The 19,951-nt window shown below is 43.6% G+C and overlaps 1 protein-coding gene across 2 annotated transcripts; it reads left to right on the top strand.

Moving 5' to 3' along the window:
• The first annotated feature begins 2,798 nt into the window (after nt 1-2,798).
• Nucleotides 2,799-19,704, top strand: aff3 (AF4/FMR2 family, member 3). 2 transcript variants are annotated; one of them, XM_079277347.1, is made up of 19 exons: nt 2,799-2,880; nt 4,732-4,776; nt 8,302-8,361; nt 8,932-8,965; nt 9,077-9,134; nt 10,639-10,690; nt 11,139-11,173; nt 11,372-11,546; nt 13,424-15,400; nt 15,519-15,646; nt 15,784-15,946; nt 16,044-16,147; nt 16,273-16,336; nt 17,669-17,805; nt 17,930-18,001; nt 18,119-18,212; nt 18,328-18,377; nt 18,495-18,700; nt 18,822-19,704. In XM_079277347.1, the coding sequence occupies exons 1-19, from the start codon at nt 2,809-2,811 to the stop codon at nt 18,941-18,943; spliced, it is 3,648 nt and encodes a 1,215-aa protein (XP_079133473.1). In that variant the 5' UTR covers nt 2,799-2,808; the 3' UTR covers nt 18,944-19,704. The 2 variants fall into 2 exon arrangements, 1 of the variants encoding a protein (XP_079133473.1); XR_013772305.1 differs by lacking the exons at nt 17,669-17,805; nt 18,822-19,704 and having other exon boundaries at nt 18,495-18,567.
• Nucleotides 19,705-19,951: the final 247 nt, after the last annotated feature.

Genomic DNA, 19,951 nt, shown 5'->3' with positions numbered 1-19,951 from the left:
TGCCACTGACCATCGATGGTGCTGCTGTGGAGCAAGTAGAAAGCACCAAATTCCTGGGGGTGCACATCACTGACGACCTCTCCTGGGCCACCAACTGCGCATCACTGGCAAAGACAGCCCAGCGGCGCCTCTACTTCCTTCGCAAGCTGAAGAGAGTAAAAGCCCCCACATCAGTGCTGACATCATTTTACAGGGGCACCATTGAAAGCATCCTATCCAGCTGCATCACTGTGTGGGGTGGTAGCTGCACCCAACACAGCAGGAAAGCACTCCAACGCATTGTAAAGACAGCCGGACAGATCATCGGTGCCCCACTCTCCTCGTTACAGGAAATATACACCACCCGCCTCACCCGGAAAGCCATTCAAATTGCAAGCGACACCAGTCACCCTGCACATAGTCTGTTCAGCCTCCTACCCTCTGGAAGAAGGTATAGGAGCCTCCGCTGCCGCACCACCAGACTAAAGAACAGTTTTACCCACCAAGCTGTCAGGACACTGAACTCTCTCCCCTCACTCCCCCCAATCATATCCTCCAGCCTGAGGGAAGCTGAAGCTGAAAGTACAGAAGTACTGTAAATATGTACTCATATTTATATTTATATTATATTTATTGCCCACTTTTCACACACACACATACACACACAGTATTATATTAATTGCCCATTTTCCCATCATTATTATATCAATTGCCCACCTGCCCCTACATTATTAATTATTTATTACATTAATTGCCCACTTTTCCCGTTTTTATGTGTATTGAATGTTTTATTGTAGTATAGTATATGTTTTAACTAGGATATCTGTCTTCACTTAGCCTAGGAAGTGTTTTATGTTTTATGTGTTGTGCTGCACTTTATGTTCCACCGTGGGAGAGGGGGAAACGTTATTTCGATTCCTTATATGTCCTGACATGCAAGAATTGACAATAAAAGCTACTTTGAACTTTGAACTTTGAACTTTGAACTTTGAACTTCTTTACATTCTAATACAATGTAACTTCTTTACATTCTAATAGAATGTAACTTCTTTACATTCTAATACAATGTAACTTCTTTACATTCTAATAGAATGTAACTTCTTTACATTCTAATAGAATGTAACTTCTTTACATTCTAATACAATGTAACTTCTTTACATTCTAATAGAATGTAACTTCTTTACATTCTAATACAATGTAACTTCTTTACATTCTAATACAATGTAACTTCTTTACATTCTAATACAATGTAACTTCTTTACATTCTAATACAATGTAACTTCTTTACATTCTAATACAATGTAACTTCTTTACATTCTAATACAATGTAACTTCTTTACATTCTAATACAATGTAACTTCTTTACATTCTAATAGAATGTAACTTCTTTACATTCTAATACAATGTAACTTCTTTACATTCTAATACAATGTAACTTCTTTACATTCTAATAGAATGTAACTTCTTTACATTCTAATACAATGTAACTTCTTTACATTCTAATACAATGTAACTTCTTTACATTCTAATACAATGTAACTTCTTTACATTCTAATATAATTGTCTTTTGAAGATGAACAGGACATTTTTCAGGTTCAAGTAATGACTGTGTTGTTACTTTCGGTGCTGCTTTAGTATTGATCATGTTTTGATATTTGAGTCATGTTGTGGATGATCAGATGGAGTTATGATGGTAGCAGTCGCCCAATTGCAGATTCAGCTTGAGCAAAACCTTTGTCTGTTGTGTTCAAATCAGGCCCATAGGAGTTTACAAGGCAGGTGTCCTTTCTCTAAACACTGACCTGATGCATCAAGTGGATATGTTTTGCTGAACATAATATTATGCATTTGCCCTCTACATCCTCTAGTCTAATGAGCAGACTTATAAACGCACTGTTACAACTCCTTCATCGTGTCATATTGCTTTTCGGAGAATTATGATGATAAGTTCATAGTAGATGCAAAAGTATACTTATGTACAATATATTATGTTGAACATTGTTGCTCCTGGATGGATCACAGCCAACCCAATAATGTTCAACACAGCTCCATGTCCTTGGTCATGATGCCACAGCACTTAAAAGAATAAACTTCATCATTCTCAAAATTCTGACCCTTTGCTTTTTTATTAACAGCATTTACTTGTACTTTTACTTCCAATGAACAGGTTATGATGTTCATTTAATGTTCAGGTTATGATGTACATTTAATGTCAGAAAATTACTTTTGTACTTAAGTACAATAAATATCAGATACTTTAAGACTTTTACACAAGTAGTATTCTAATAGGTTACTTTTTACATTTACTGGAGTCATTTTCCAGTGAGTTGTCTTTACTTTTACTCAAGTATGGCTTTTGGGTACTTTATACACCACTGGCGTTAGCCATGTCAACTTGACAAATGTAGTGTTTACAGTTTGTTGCTACACCCCCAAGTGGCAAAAAAAAAAAATACTCTAATGCAGATTTAAGGGCCCCATAATTCAGAGCGTCACCCCTGTAAAAACGTCCTGAGGTTAAATCATCGAGTGGCCCGTGACCGTCACCAGTGTTATTTAGCAGCTCTCACATCTTACATCCAAGCTCCGAGCTGCGAGTCGTGATGTCCCTGCGTGAGCTGCCTCTGTGTCATCTCTGACGTTGCCGGCCCGCCCACATCGCGGTCCGTCTCCCCCGATGACACACACAAACGCGCGCGCGCGGACGCTCTCCGGCAATGAGGAGCCGGTGTGCGAGCGTCACGGAGGGGGCACCGCGTCCGCAGCTCTTTTAAACGCGAGTCCTCACTGGCATGGACACCGGAGGAGAGCGCTGAACATCCAGGAACCATGCCTACTGTCCTCGCTGGAAAAGGGAAACTTTCCGATGTCTGTTTTCGACTCAGATGCGCGTATTCTCAGGTGAGAAGGGAGCGCGTAGTGTGGATTATAGCCTATTTATTAAACTGCTCGAGGGAGTCCTTGAATATTGTTTTTGCACAGGATTGTTTAAAGTCACCTAATTGTACATAGAGTACCTGCAGGTTGTTCGTAAAGAATACCGACGATTGAAAATACAATAAGAGGATAATTCCTGCAGAGTTGGTGCATTTTGTGCTCTTATCTTCATAAAAAAATAATTTTACAGATTAAAAGTGTTTCAGATTTCACTTAAGGGCACTCGACACAGATGGACGTCATGAATAGAAACTGTAAAGCTGTAAATAACTTCAGTAATTGCTGATACTTTGAGAATGTAACAGGTGCTACTGTCGTTGGCTTGCATGATGCTTGTTATGATGGCTTGTGGTTTGTTTGGCCCTGGGGGGTTCACTCATCAGGGTATTGCACCAGAGCTGTAGCCTGTGGTGCTAGTGGGTATATGGACATGTGAAACATATTGCACCTGATAATATCCAAACTAATGGAGTAAACTAAGGAAGCAGGCCTGGCTTTCGCTTGTGCAACGCCACAGGGGGGTAAAATACTGTCTGTGTTTATGTTTTTAATTTAGTGCTCACGGCCCCATAACTGCCTTGTGGCTGTAGAAAATCAGACAGTTTTCGCACACACTGTTTATCATCCACAGGCTTAAGAGTCCAGCCACTGAGACATTGACCTTAGTGAGTCATGCATGCAAGAAAAGACAGTTTCGTACACTCACACATGCATGCTGCACTACACACACATTTGTTTCTGCTGTGCATACTTGTGCTGCAGAGATGACAGAGAGTAAGGCATGAGAGAAAGAAGCAAATCACCCAAATGAAATGGGATATAATGTGTTAAGGAAGTGCTCAAGATAATACATCTCTATAACCAAGAAAAAAGACAGTGTAAGTGTTCAGCAGATGAGGTCCACATAAAAATACATGAACTCAGAATGATGAAAAAGTCCAAAAACCAAACAAATACAATGAGTGCGATTATGAATGAGGAACTAGAGGAAACAATATGTTTTGGTACAAATTAAAGATCTGTTTTCACACAAAACTCCACAGTCAGAATAAAAAGCGCAAATAAAATGTCAAGCGTGCACCTACACAGTTGCACACAGTAATATAGAGTATTTGTCCTTTATCTTAAAGCTTGAGCAGCATGGTTCCCTGCGGTCGTGCCAACAAGGTGAATTTTGAATTCTGAGCTGAATTGTGCAAAGGGGAGAAATGTGGGGGAGGGAGAGCGGGGTTGCCTAACACGGAGGGAAACAGAAAGTTGCTTGCGACAGAATCAGCATCCGTCTGATCATCTGCAGCTGTGATTTCTAAGATATGAGTCATCAACAGCCTCGTCTCAACTCTCACAATTACTCTGTGTGTGTGTGTGTCTGTGTGTGTGAGGTTTACAGTAAAGTTTATCTGTGAATCTTACAGCAAAAAGGCGGGAAGCAGAGTGCGGAAGGTTTTTGTGTGTGTGTGTGTGTGTGTGTGTGTGTGTTATCTTTGTGAGAGAGACTGAAAAGTTCACATCTCAAGCAACGACGTTTGTGAAAGAAATGAATGAGACTCAGAGCTGTGTGTCTATGTACATGTGCACAGCTGTATTTGCTGTTGAACTTGCGTACGTGTGGATTTTAGATGAGACACTCTGCACATTACTGTAATTCAGATGCTACAATACTGTTTGTGTGCTTTTCTCCATGTGCTTGTGTAGTTGATGCTGGACTTATGTCTGTTGTTCTGAAGTGTCGCAAAACTCTGATGACCTGTCAGTCTGAACTTCCTGTGACTTTCTCCTCATTGATCCATCACCTCCTTTCTTCTGTTTGCCCAGGTAACAAGAAGCCAACACAACAGCTGTGCCAAAGATATTCTGGAGGTAAATAATTACTTTTTTTTTTCATTGTTAAAAGTAATAGTCGTAACAGAGTCAGTGATCGACTGTGTGTCCGTTTATATGTGCAATCATTCAGATTCGTCCCTCATTAAATGTTTCGAGTCATAACGTGGGTGATATTTTCTGGACTTTGCATGTGATTAAATCTTATTCCAAGTTTGATCCGTTTAAAACATGGTATTGGAAGAAAATGTCAGAAAATCGTGAAAAAATGTTTTGATCTTCAGTTAAAAAAATACTAAAACACAAAAAAGCTGCAAATCGTAAAAGGGAGATGCTAGAATCAGTAAATGTATCTTGTTTACGATGTTATAAAACAGGAATGCAGTAAATCCTCACATTGGAGAGCAGGAACGTGAGAAAAAATGACATAAACCAATGATTTTATGATCGAAGAACAGTTGCAGATACTATTTTTGTTGATCTATGACTAAATTATTCAAGGTTTTGAGGTATCGAGGTGGCCCTGAGGTTCCTACCTATTTCTCCTGTTATGTTGGAGGTTTTACAAGGCAGAGGATGTGTCCTATGTTTCCTGTCGCCAGTGTGGGACAGATAGGGGGAGCGGAGGAGGAGATTAGAGATACGGAACATGCGGTGGAGAAGGAAGATAGCAACGCACATAATGCTCCACCTGGGAGACCTTGTTGTTGTTGTTGAAGGAGGAAAGGGGCTGAGGGCTGGCGCTGTGTCCTTGGTGACTGCAGGAGAGATAACCAAGTGAAAGGATGAGCAGAGAGAGGAAACACTTTCCCTCCAGGGCTTACTGTGGAGGATGACAGGAGTGAGGAGGAGGAGGAGGAGGAAGGAGAGCAGTCACCTGCCAGGGTCATAAAAGATGTGTCATCTAATAAGCTTCTTTGGATTCGATAGAATGAAACTGGGAACATTCCTTCTAGTAGACTCGATGTAAAGAAATTATTTGCTTTCTTGTCGAGAGTTAGGTGAGCTCCAGCCAGCCGCTGGTTAGCTTAGCATAAACAACCTAGCATAACAACTTGAAACAGGGGCAACAACTTCTCTCTGGAGGTAACACAATCATGCCAACTAGCCTAAAATACTACTGAACTCACTAATTAACATGTTATATTCAGTGTTTTGAAAATGCGTACACACACTGAAGTGTAAAAATGGCCGCGGGGGTCGTGTGCCAGACCTTTTCTTGACTTTTGCTTAGCGAAGCTGTGCTAAGTGCCCACTGGCTAACTGTAGCTTCATATTCAGCATGCAGACACGAGAGTGGTATTGTACTCTCCAAAACTATTCCTTTAGACCTCCACAGCTCACAGCCACACTCAGACCACAGACACACACACACACACACACACACACACACACACACACACACACACACACACACACACACACACAGATCCCATGACATCCGAGCTGATAAAACGTGATCTTTTCAAACTGTTTCCACCACTGAAGCCCCTCACCCAGGGATCGTCACACACATTACAAATACATTACACACTGAACCCCCATGCTCCCACATCATGGCACAGCTGAGGACCAAGGTCGTGCTAACATTTTACAAAATCAGGCCATTTTGTCAGCATCCGTGAGCTCTGGTTCGTCTGAGTGTGACTGCGGGCAATCTAATCAACAGAGATTATAATCAGAGCAAGAGCAAAGACGGTGCACTGTGGATGCAGAGCTCTCTCCATGTGGCTGGTTTCCTCTTGAGTGCCGTGCAGAGGGAACAAATAAGAAACGGGATCAATTTTCATAATAGGCCAGGTGTACAATCACATGTAATCATCACTCAAGTCTTCCCTCAGTGGGAGCGGTGGCACATGCTTGCCGCTGAACTGTGAGCATTCGCCACATGTATTTGAAATATAAGATACTGAGTAATTTCATTCTCTTTCTTTTTCACTTCTTATTTTTATGTCAAATGAATATGCATTCGAAAAAACACAACAGACAGTCATAACAGACAGTGACACTGATTGAGACATGCCAGACATGGCTTTTGGAGAATATCTAATCAGGTGCGGGAATGTTGTGGATTTGTTAAAGGGTGGGGTGTGAAGAGAAGAGAGCGACAGACTCATGATTAGAAGGTTATGGCCATAAGAATGTGGTTGTGCTACCAGCTATAGGTGAGGTACCGTCCACTTTTACAACTATTATACTTTACTATAGTAAATGAATGTATTGTTTATTTTATTGATGATTCATTCATCTTTTAGTCTGTGAAATGTCAAAAATAATCAAAATATATATAATAAAGAAAGCAAATATCACAAGTTAACTGAGCATGAACTGATGTCTTAGAATTTAATATTTTCCCTAAATGTATTCAATTAACTTTGATATGAAATTAAGAAAATAAATAAAATCTTCACATTCAAGAGATTGTAACCAGCAGACCCATATTGTTCTTATGAGTGAGGAAAATGAATAATCACTGACCAAATGTGTCCTTGAATACTTTTCTTTGAAAAGACCACTTGGTTTTTCAGCACTATCCTGTAGTCCATAGCCCCCTTTTCAGTCCAGATTGGACCACTTTTTGGCCATTATAACTGCCGACATGTTTGTCGCAGCAGTGAACAACAAAGGACCTGGAGACTGAAAGGTGACTGTGCAGATGCTGTATCGGTGTCTCCTGCAGCTGCCCAGGGGTTGATGGATTCAGATCTTTCCACCTCTATTGTGCGTTCTTCAGTTGGCTCATGTATCCTACAACTGTTCAGGGATTTTCCCTGTTGCACTGCATGGGTACTGATGATTGCCTGTTGTGTCATGAGCCACCTGACGTCTCATACGTTCATTTTCTCAGAGCCACGTTTCATGCAACAAGTGTTTTGATGAGCTGTCTTGTGTTCTGGCTCGCTGATTGCGCACTTTTGAGATCGCTGCCTTTGAAAAGCTAAGAAACTCGACAGACTAACGGTACTCCGGCCGGTGCTCATGGAATGCTAAATCGTGTCTTTTAAAAAAAAGTTTAGATTTGATTTTTAGCCCATATAATTGGATCACAAACAAATAGGGCCATGATCTTTAATGTGCTCACTGAGTGAACACAGAAACATTTACTGTTCAAAAGAGAAAAGAGCTGTGAAGCCAAAACAAAAAAATAGATTAAAAAAATAAAGCAGATACTTGAAATACCTGAAAATAGATACAGCTGGAGATCAATAAAAAAGAAACTAAATGATAGCACAGAAATCTTGACACAGCTGCAAAGTGCATACTCCCACACCAACAGACATCTCTTGGTCTCCAAGAAACACTGAGAAGAACCCTTATTTATGTCTTGTCACACTCCCTGTGGTGGGGAGGAGCCGTGCTGATAACGAGAGACTCGGCTGTAAAATTGGGCTCTCTGGACTGAATGTGTGTAAATCTAAATGTTAGAGATAAGTTGCTCCGAAATGAAAGAAAATTAAGAAAGTTCGAGTGACAGTTTTAGGATGTCTGGCGTTTCTGCATGTGAAGAACATTAATCACAAATTCACCTTTGATAACCTCCCCCCCTCCCTCTCTGTTGCACAGGACATGACCCAGCAAGCCTTAGGGGGTGACCAGGCCCAACGAATCCTCTACAACTCTAAAGTATGTGTGTTGAATGTGTGTTTGTTCTTTATCTTTGATGATTAAATGGGAACTTCACAGATTTTCCATAATAAAGTCAGTTGACAGGTGTTGGAGAGTACTACTGCGTATGTGAAAAATTGTACGGTGCCTTTTGTGGCTCCACAGGGGAATCTGATGAATTGCCTCAAATTATGTGACTTGAGGCAATTTATCAGACTCAGTTTGGCCTCAAGATCTGGAGGTGTGAACTTAGCAGACCCCTGGAGACCTCTCCTCATCTCTGCTTGGGGCTAGCAGCTCAAGGCTACATTAGCTGCTACCAGAATAACACACCTGCATCTCAGAAGCAAACTGTCAATCAACTTCCATTGTGGGTCATGTAGGCGCCAGGATTTGAAGAAGAAGAATGCGTGGAGTAAAAAAAGAACGATATCTCTGGTTCTGCTGCGTCAATATTTATCCTTTTTTTTAACTGTCCGTCGTGAGTCGAATAATATTATACTGTAGAGAAAAGCTAAATCTGAGTACTCTTTTAGACGTGTAAATAAAGAATTCTGCTCACAATCCTTTGTTCTCCTTCTTTCCAAGGAAGCAAAACTACCGACCGCACAACAAAGGCAAAGTATGTGTTCACTGACTGTTTGCGTGTCTGATAGGTGCAATATTTTACAATTGGTTGATATATGGTTTGTTGCCTGGTTTTAAATATGTTTTCTCTCTCTTCCTGTGTGAGGTCGAGGGGATGTTCAGCTGCGACTGACCCGTCACCCTCGCGTGGCACCTCACAAATCGTAAGTGGGTAATGAGGAAACATGATCCACCGAAGGTCATCAAACACAGACAACATAATACATCACACACGTGATTTATGTCTTCTTCTCAACAGCTGTTGTAAAATCAGGTCGAAATCACGAACATCCTCGTTTGTACGGCTACAGAGGAAAGCATTAACGACAGTGAAGGGAAATGGACATATAGAGTCAGTCAACACAGCGTTTCAGGCTACATAACAAAGGTCAGGTCAAAGGCCAGTGAACATTCCTGAAAGCTCTCAGTTGAGACTGATGTGCTCCTGGTTGTTTTCTCTTTACATCCTCTTTTTACTGTGAAACACATGTTCAGAGTTGTAAGGCAACTGAAACTTCTCCCGTGTGCCAAGCATGCAGGAAACTACGGTGGCTGACGAGAAAATGCAAATGGCCCGATCGAGAGCCAGAGTTTGGTTTGTCTGTTCAGGGCTACTGTAGAAACATACTCATTCTAAGGTAACAAAAACACAACGATTCTTATTTTTAGGTGATGATACACTCGAGAAAACATACTTTTTTATTCATATTATTATCTGCCAATAGATCCCTCTGAATGCTACATGCTGGCCCTTAAGCAAAAAGTTATTGAAACAAAGGGCAAAAATGAAACCTGCTCATTTTAATAAAACTGAAGGAAAAGAAACACCTGACAAAAGAAAGCTGCAGCCTCACAGCAAGCTGCCAACTCCTGTCTCCCCCTGCTCCAGTACATGGCATTTCACTTTCTCAGCCTCACCTAACTGGGACCTTCCACCTACCCAGGTCAGCACAGGGTGAGCCAAACAGAGCAGGCATGCAGATCATGGAAAATAGAATGTAAATACCATTAATACAAGGTTTCTGAGTTGCTGCTGCCATTCGATTCATCTATGGCCACTCATTACATACCAATGAGCACTCCAAATATACTGCAGGACTACACCTTACCCATCTCAGTGCCCAGCCCCTCCCTGCGCAGAGGACACAATCAGTCAAACCTGTTTACATGCAAAGAAGAAGAAACACCCTCCTTCACTGAGCTGCTGAGCAGCTGATCCACCACATCCCAGCCCATGAGCCCAGAAATGAAACAAACTTAACAGGCTTGTGACTTAAAAGTGTTGAAAACTATGGGTGCACCAATCTGATACGATGGATTTGTATCAACGCCAGAACTGTCCTTTAATTAAGTCTGTCTGCTATTGGCCATGATGTGACCAATACACATTCAAAACTCTTCCTTCCACAATATCACGATACAATTCACAGCATTCCCGGGTGTTGTGTTATTGTACATGAAAATGATCTCCATGTGTCCCACACAGTGATTTATGTAGATTTTAAATTTGTGGAAAAGAGAGCACTGCTCGATAATCGGTATCGGCTGAGTTGAGGTTGGCTCAGAATCGCTACTGGGGGAGAAACGGTTGTATCAGTGAGTCTCTCTTGAAAACACTGGCGATTAAATGTGCAACATTTTTCAGAGTGTGTTTCTCTTTGCTTACAGCATGCTTGCTGATGACCTGAAGCTGAGCAGTGACGATGAAGACACTCAAAGGGTATGTGACTCTCAAAGAGCTTTGAAGATACTATTTCTATATTAACATTTCTTTGTTGATAATAATGCTTAATAATGATAACATTCGTATTCTTTTTTTAGTAAGATAAAAAAAAGTTCATGTTTTGTAAGCTAGCAGTGTCTTCTGATCCCATGTGGGATGGGCCAAATGTTTGGCATGACAGAGAAATAATGACTGGAACTAATTATGTAACTCAGTAGTTTGACCAAAGCTGTTTTTCCGGTAGTGTTTATTAATAGTGTGCACACACACACACACACCCATATGCAGTTTAGCCCAACTGCCACTGACTTAAGAACTGTTTCTGTACTGAAGACAGCAGTGGTAACACATTGAGTGTAGCAAGCTGTTCACTACGCTGCCGCTTTGTATGATAAATTTCTCTTTTTGTTTGTTTGTTTGTTGTTGTTGTGTGTTGTCGCTGAAGGCAACTCATGAGTCAGCTTCCTGGGATGGGCACAGGTATTTCATTTCAAATATCATTTGCAAATTGTGGATATGAGCTTTGGGTGTTTGTCTGTAAACTTAAGTTAAATTGTGTGATTAACAACTGTATCTGTCTGCTTGTGTGTGTGCGTGCCTGTGTGTGTGTGTGTGTGTGCTCCACTGTGTACATACGTTTGAACCCTCTCTGATGTGTGTGCGTGTGTTGACTGACAGCCTGTCAGCACAGCGAGCGCACACACATGGCAGGCGCGTGAGACATTCCAGCTCTGACTCTTCGGGCTCAAACTCCGGCGTCGGGTCGTGCAGCAGCAGTCTGTACTCCCGGAGCCCCAGCCAGAGCCCAGACGTTCACCCTGATCCCGCGTCGCCACGGTGCAACAGCAAGGAGGTACCAATGCTGAGTATCCGGCCTCCTCTTCTTCCGCTCTCAATCTTCTCTGACCCATGCCTCGCCTGTGTGTCTCTTCCTCTGGTTGTGTGCCCTCGGGGGGAATTCTCGACAGGGAGTGGTGGCCTCGAGGCAGTTGATGGCAGGTAGGGAGAGGGACAGAGGAATGAGGAATGACTGTGAGTTGGAGAGGAGGTGGAAGAGGAGGAGGGTGAGGGGTAGAGCTAGCTTTGGGAATTAGTGCCTGGGTGTCATGTCAACAGTCTTAAAGAGGAAAAGCCCTCGGGAGGTGGAAGTCATCAAGACTCGATTTCATGTTGACATCTACAACTGGAGTTACCTTTGCTTTCAAAACAACAGTGCACACATAGGATGTGGACTACTTGCGTAACGTTTTCTTCGATAAGTATTGCATGGGTGACTTAGCGCTGGTTGGAATGATGGACTTTTGGAGGTGTGGGGCATTGTGGGGGTTGAGACGTGTGCTACGTGGGGAATGAAAGGGAAACCTGCTCCTCTTTTATGAATGGAAGGCCCTGTACAACATAGTGGTCTGCATTGCTAAACATGCAGTACATTTGGGCCCCTATAGAGAGGGGAGGGAGTGGAGTGTTTGGGGGTGGGGGTGGCAGGAGGGCAGGGGGGTGTGCACACCATGTGTTTTTCATTTACGTGGACTGTTTAAATGTCTCCCAAGGAAGAGATGGGGGTTGGAGTTATGGAAGCAGCGAATCCAGAGTTCCAGGTAGTGAGAGAAAGAGGGAGGGCCAGAAAAGAAGGAGGGCGAGCAGTCGAGACGGTACAAGAGATGCAGTGTCTTCTCTGGAAAGAGGGCGAGGGATGTGCGGAGGGGGGTCACTGTTTGATTTGAGGAGTAGAGGTTTAATTTAGTTCCTGGTCAGCGACGAGAGAGAAACGGGCGAGAGAGAGAGAGAGAGAGAGAGAAAGAAGTTTGCTCTCCAGCCGTGAGTATTCTCTTCGGTTTCTTTTTGTTTTTTTTAAAGTAGAAACTCCTGCGTTTTCTTGCGGTTGTCTCATTTTTGGTTGCCAAGCCAGTTGTTAAGCAAACATTAGGTGATTCATTTGGCATAATTGAATGGGGGTTGAGCTCCTGTAAGTACATATGTGGACTGTGAGTCCATGTAGAAAGTATGCTGTTGAAAGGAGGCTAAAATGTCAGCTGGAATTTTTTGTGAACCCACACTTTTTGAGACATGAGTCATGATCCAGAGTTGCGTTTTTTTGCAGCTTGAATTGTTTTAACAGCAGCTGGGTCAGTGATTTGTTATGTATATTATAAATGGTTCTTTTGCAATGTGAGAATATTGCGGTATATGTTTGTCATTCCTCACATGGCTGAAGGTCTCTGTTTGCACCTCGTTATCTCTGAAATAATATACTGTACCTAAAGAAATGTGTACAGTGGCGGAATGTAACACAGGGCATATACTCATGTCTTGTACGTAAGTACAATTTTGACATACTTGTACTTTACTTGAGTATTTCCTTTTTCTGCTACTTCACTATGAGCTTAAGTTACTCTTCTTATTGAGATGTTTCAACTTTCAAATGATCACCTTTTAAATTACGATACATACTGTATGTTCCCTGCATACATATAATGTCCTTCTTATCAAGTCACTTTCAAATATTTTCCTTTAAAATATGAAAATAGACTCATACTCATACTAGGAACCAAATGTAGTCAGAATTGTGTTTGTAAAATCTGGGCTTTTGAATTGTTTTGAACTGAGACTCAACTCCGCACCTGTCTATGAGAAGGAGTGCATTAAGCCTCACGATCAGCCAAGATTAATTTGAACTTCATCGAGTTTATGATTAATATTTGTTCCTCTCTTCTTCTGTGCTTTCTTAAGACTGATCACCCCTCTGCGGCCCAGTGGCAGTTGGATAAATGGCTGAAGAAGTCCCGGAGAAAATCTTCCAGCAGTGACCAAGTGCCATCCGAGAGCATTCCAGGACGTCCTCCCTCTCCCCACACCCAAAGAGCCCCATCTCCAGCCAGGTCCTGGGACAGCAATCAGGAATACAGCCCGAGCCAAAGCCCTATTCCCAGCCCACAGTTCAACTTCAGCCACAACACCAGCCACCTACCTAGCCCTGGTTACAGCTACTGCCCTAGCCCCAGCCCATTCCCCAGCACATGCCCAAGTCCCAGCCCAAGCCCGGGGCAAAGCCTGATCCCCAGTCCGGTTCCAAGTGTTTGCCCCAGTCCGTGTGGGAGCCCGAGAGCCAGCCGTAGCCCGAGCCCTATACGGAGAGACCCTCCAAGAAGCCCAAGTCCAGGCCTACCTACTCCTTCCAGGGTTCGGCACTGCCCTGAGGTTCAGAGAACACAACCTAGCCTAGCGACCAACCCCCACAGGACAAAAAATAGGTCATGGATTACCCCATTGCCTAACACCGACACCAAGAGCAGGCCTACAAACAGCACTCATCTTCAGCCAACTCACCAGCACAGGCCCAAGACTCGACCCGCACAGGACCAAGACCAAAGCAAAACTGGGACTTCTGCTGTTTTAAACTCTAAACAGAGTCAGGAACATAAATCTAGACCCAAGTCTAACTTTCATCCTAGTTCTAAACAGCTCTCTGAGGCTCCCAAACACACATCACATTTTGAGCAAAACCAGAGTAGCAGATCCAACCACAACTCCAACCACAAACCCAGGCCTTTGTTTCAATCTAGCTCACAACATAGCCCCAAAACATCAAAGCACTTAGTTCCCACTGGTCGTGAAACCAACTCTGGTCATAGTTCTCAATCACAATCTATCCCTAAAGCTGCAACTAATCATAATACTGGGTTGAGCTCCAGATCAAACCCCAGCCTTAAACCTAGGGCCAAGCCTTCGGAGGCTGCAGCCCCAACTCCTGTGCATGTTAATCATACTATAACACGGAAGAAACCCCAGTCCAAGGAACAGGAGGTAGACCTCAGAGGAGTTCATCTGACACAAGCTGAGGGGACAGAACACGAGAGAAAAGAGGACAGACATCGGAAAAAACAACAAGGGAAACAGGAGAGAAAGGAAGACAGGAGGCTGGCGGAGGAGCAGCTACTGAGACGTCCCTGGATCCATAGCTCGGCGGAAGAAGACGAAGAGGAGGAGGAGGGAGTGGTAGAGAGGCAGAGGAGGAGAGACGAGACAGTAAGAGGGGAAAACAGAAGAGGAAGGGACCAGCAACTTAGACGTGAATGGCAAACAGTCCAGGTCAAACAGAGACCGCTTGGCAACACTGAGCGACACCGCCTTGAAGACGACTCCCACCATCAGGGAAGGACAAAAAAGGGAGGGAGAAGTGAGGAGGAGAGAGAGTTGCAGCAAGACCCATCACCTCCTCCGTCACGTTCCCCAACTCCTCACAGACCATCCTCCTCACCCTCCGTCTCCTCCTCTCCAAATTCAGATTCCGAATCTGAATATCAGGCTCCGGTCACCAAAGTTCCAGCAGACTCCACCTCTTACAAGAGACTCCCCAAGAGAGGGCAGCAAAGTCTGGGCAGGCCCGACGCCAACAGGCCGAAGGTTGTGCACCCCGGAGGACCCACCTCGGGTCACCCAAGTGAAGGGAAGCAAAAACTCTACACCCTGGTCCCATTCGGGCGAGGTGAACAAACTACAGCGCCGTCACAGCGAGGGCTTAGAAATCTGGTGGTGCAGATAGACCTCTGCCTTCTCAAAAGGGTCCCGGACAGCACTACTAGTTCCGCTGTTAAAGAACCCTCCTCCTCTTCCTCCCCTTCATCTACCAAGGACAAGCAAAGAGAGGCTATGAAACACCTGTATGTGCCCGAGACCGCGACGAAAGACAGCAAAAGGAAACGCAAGGTAGACAACACGTACATTTGCCTTGATGCGTAGATCTGTGCACGCTTCCACGCATTCATAATATGTAAGCATCGATGCGGGCTTGTTCTTCAAAGCATGTGTGTTTGTGTGTGACCAGTTGGAGAATGGTGTGTCACACAGAGAAAGCAAGAGGAGCATCCCTCATGCAAAGGACCTCTCAGGCCACACAGAGTCTTTATCTCACACGGCTGAGCGCAACTTTGTGACGGAGACCGTGCACAACGGGTAAAATAACACCACACACATACACACACACACACACACCACTTTGTCTCACAAACGCATGTGTAATTACACTGTTTGCACAAAATACAATAAGCGTGTTGTACGTGTTGTACGTATGTGGGTGTGTGTACTTGCAGGTACTTGGAGGAGTACTTGGACAGCAAGAGGCCGTTGTCTCCCCTGTCTCCGCTGTCCGACAGCCCTCAGTCCACCAAGCCTCCCCCCAAAGCAAAGACTTCAGAGCAGCATCACGCCCATGCCCACAAGAACAGGGACAAGAATAGAGATTCTGCTCTGAAGGTGTGACAGAGAAGTACTTGTTTAGATCATCCCAACGCCATTCCTCGCAGCCTTTCGGTTTATTTCACCTCTTTTTCTTCACCTGTCCGCCACACAGCCCAAGACGGAGGTGGAATGTGTGAATGTGTCAAGACAGCCTCAACCACCATCCGAGTCCTGGGGCCCTGCAGGACACAGGGGGGCCGTGCCAAACAATGACACGTGAGCCACACTGTTGAATGTTTGTCTGATACAGATTCACCAGACACCTGTGTGTTGTGCTACACCGGTGAGAAAAACATTGCGACTGCGCTGCACTTATTTTTCTGTGTTTCTGTGCATCTCAGTCCGCACCACGCTGAGTACTACTTACATGAAGCTAAAAGGATGAAGCACCGTGCAGACGCAATGGTGAGTCATTGATCTCGGTCTGAATATGAATTGCCGACATTGAAGCAAGACTGGGATGTTGTGCAATGATTGTGGACGCCGGGAAGAATAGCTGCTGCTTTGGCTGAAGCTATTAGCGATCCTAATAAATGAAATGAAATGACAAATTGAAGCAATACTCCGACATTTTGGGAAATATAACCATTTGCTTTCTGACTTGGAGTAAAATGTGAAGATGGGCAACATTTGACTTTCAATGTGTTCAGTAAGCAAGCACACAAACAACTTAATGTACACAGCCCGTATGTATAATCTATATACAGTGTATGTAAACGCTCTGCCTTGAGCAACCAGGAGGCCTGTGTCAAATGACTTGTCATTTTTGATCAGTTCATATTTGATAAGCAAGTCAGAGAAGTATTTAACAAGGTGAATTTTGGCCCACAGTCTTTTTAGGTAGACCAGCAAGCAGGATGCTGCATTAGTCGAACAAACAAAAGATAAAATCATGAATACGTTTTTTTGCATCTTCTAATAATAAGTAATGCTGGTGCAGGGCTGTGTAACATACACCTAGAATCCTTTAGCTATGCGGTGTATTTACAGGGAGAGAAAGGCTGAATATGAACATATTCCCTGCCCAAGAAAGTCATAAAGAGATTGATCCAGGACATGTTTAGCCTAGCTTAGCACAAATACTGGGAGCAGAGGGAAACGACTAAAGATTAAAAATACATAACATTCAAGGTGCTCCAAAATTGTGTTACAGACATCACCTTTCTGGCTAGCAAGCCAGCCGCTGGTACGTCCAAGAATCACCTGGGTTTTGTTAGAAATTACAAAAAAAAAACATTTGTGATCTAAGAAACTGTGGAAGTTACTGAGTGATTCGGTCACATAGTGTCACCAAAACAAAAACCTAAGGGGGAAAAATCAAAACACATAATGTCTTCAGCTGTTATCCAACAGTGAGTTGCATCTTTAAAGATATGTTGTGACCTCACAGATCGGCTCCCGGCTAAACATTGGAAATATTTGCCCAGGGAGAGACCAATATTAAGTCTAATATTTCTACTGTGCCATCCACTAGTTGGTCTGGCGCGACAGAAGCGGTCAAATGAAGGTGAACAACGGAGCCTCCCAGTTGTTATAAGACACCTTTGATGGAGCTAGGTTTGCTGTTTCCCCGACAGAGAGTTTTTGTGCTGCACACCTCCTGGATCAAGCTTTTCTCCTGCAAAGAGCTAAAGACCTTCTCAGCTAATTCCTGCTTGTCTTAGACACTTACGGCTATGACGATATTCCTTTCATATTTTCTCCCATCCTTACTTATGTTGGATGTCTTATATCCAGGTGGATAAGCTGGGGAAGGCTGTGAATTACGTCGACGCCGCCCTCTCCTTTATGGAATGTGGGAAAGCAATGGAGGAAGGGCCACTAGAGGCAAAGTCTCCTTATACCATGTACTCTGAGACAGTGGAGCTAATTAGGTGAATTGTTCATTCGTGCAAAAACAGATGCAAGTTATTTACATTTGAGAAACTAAACATACACTCTCACACATGTACACATGCATGAGCTTCAGCTCCATTGGTAACAGTCCTGTGTCTTAAGGTACGCAATGAGGCTGAAGAGCCACTCTGGCCCTGGGGCGAGACAGGAAGACAAACAGCTGGCGGTTCTGTGGTGCGTATGTCCTTTCCTCTGTTTACGCCACATCGATCATCACAGTGAAGGACGCACATTCTGACGATGATTTGTGACTCCGTCTGAGTCTCTGACTTGCGCTTGTGTTGTCCACAGTTTCCGATGCCTTGCCCTCCTTTACTGGCAAATGTTTCGTTTAAAGAAGGACCACGCGTTTAAGTATTCCAAAGTTCTGCTGGACTACTTTAAGGTATATCTATAAACAGGTCTGATGTTCCAGGTACATCAAGGCATTTACACTGAGAGATTTCTGGACAGTTTCTGGTAGAGTGTAAACATCTGGGTTTGGATGACTGTCATTACAGAGTTCTCCCAAAGTGCCTTCTACACCACCCGGTTGGAGTGACTCTGGGAAGTAGGTGGATAATAACTATATTACATGATCTCTGTTTGATTCATTTGCTTTTCATTCCAGCCACCAAAATGCTTGTTGATCACTACCACGCGGTTGTACATGTATTTTCACCACCAGGAGCACAGGAGGACCTCCTTCTTCACTCTCGCCCGATGCCAAACATCTGGGACGGGGTTCACACGGGGGCACCGCCTTCCCCTCGCTCATAAGCATTCCCCAACGAATCCATCAGATGGCAGCAAATCACCTGAACATTACCAACAGTGTCCTGTACAGCTACGAGTACTGGGAGGTGGCAGACAACCTCGCAAAGGAGAATAAAGGTATAGCAGCTCCGAGCGACACAGATTGACATGAAAATAAGCCATATATGTAAAATGGATGTTTCTGAACACCCATGATAGTGGGAGGTTTTGAGAGCACTTTTATTTTTTTTCATTACAGAGTTCTTCAACTACTTGAATACTTTGTCTGGGCCATTGACTCTTCACAGTAGCATCGCTCATGCGGTCCAGTACACCCGACAGGCTCTTCAGTGGATACGCATTAGTGCCAAACTTAACTAACAAGGAGAGGATTTACTATAACCGGTCTCACTTTGAAGAGACAGAACTCTGGATCTCTCTGGATCTCTATGCAGCTGACAGGACGGCACCGATACCCTCTGAGCTGGTTGGAGTTGGTTGAAATCCCATGGAGCCCGACGATCCTCATAGGATGTCGGGGTGCTTACTGTGTGCGAAGCCTTCTGAAGGAGCAGCCTTTTAACTTGTCACTGGTGAACTACCGGCAGCTTCTTCCTCATCGTTGGATTAAGCTGAAGAGTCGTGTGTGTGCTATGGATTCGAAGTCTGTAACCATTTGCCAAATGTCCCACGGTGACAGAAACTGGACTCTCTACAACACAGCTGTTTGTGCAATTGCAGATGTGAAGCCTTTTTCATACTTTGGAATAAATCATGATCCAGCAGACTGTTTCTCTCGGGCCAAAACAGGAGAAGATGCAAAAAAGAAAAAGACCAGTCAGTCATATTCCCCTTTCTACAAAGTAGAACACTTGTTTGCATCTTTTCTAATGAAGGTTTTAATTATTCTTTCTTTTTTTTGAGCTCTTATGTTTCTAATTTTACATGTTTTTACTGTGCAATATTTGATGGATTATCAGTTGTTGTTTTTTAAAAAGAACAAAAACGAAAGAAATAAAATGTTGGGCAGTCTAGTTGCTGACATTCAAGGTTCCTTTTATGAAAAAGTTTATTTTTGTCCCTGTTTTGAATGTGGGAATTCATAATTTTGTGAATAATGAAGGTAAAAGAGATCAACAACTTCTTGGTCAATTTATTGTCTTGGGTCTGGTTTTTTTAGGTACTCCTAAAGAGTACAGGTAGATCATGTACAGTCACAAGGGCCTTCCAAGTGGGAGAAAGTAGACAGTAGTCAGGGGTGCTGTCTAGTCCGGGGGCATGTCATCGTCCCCCCCCCCCCCCCCCCCCTCGGTGAAAAACGGATGTAATCGCTCAAATTTCGCCTCTGGCACTTTTTAATGCCACTAGTCCATAATTTACACTGATCAT

This window comes from Melanostigma gelatinosum (genome assembly GCF_949748355.1).
Source record: "Melanostigma gelatinosum genome assembly, chromosome: 10".
In the NCBI taxonomy this organism is placed as follows: Eukaryota; Metazoa; Chordata; class Actinopteri; order Perciformes; family Zoarcidae; genus Melanostigma; species Melanostigma gelatinosum.
Note: the sequence above shows the minus strand (reverse complement) of the source record. Positions and strands in the feature narration are given on the sequence as shown.

What these genes read in the sequence shown, in the direction of transcription:
- aff3 (XM_079277347.1), top strand. Translation starts at nt 2,809, where the DNA reads ATGCCTACTGTCCTCGCTGGAAAAGGGAAACTTTCCGATGTCTGTTTT. An exon ending in CGCGTGGCACCTCACAAATC is followed by an intron (nt 9,135 to 10,638) that starts GTAAGTGGGTAA and finishes CTTTGCTTACAG; the next exon opens with CATGCTTGCTGATGACCTGA. An exon ending in ATAGAGATTCTGCTCTGAAG is followed by an intron (nt 15,947 to 16,043) that starts GTGTGACAGAGA and finishes TCCGCCACACAG; the next exon opens with CCCAAGACGGAGGTGGAATG.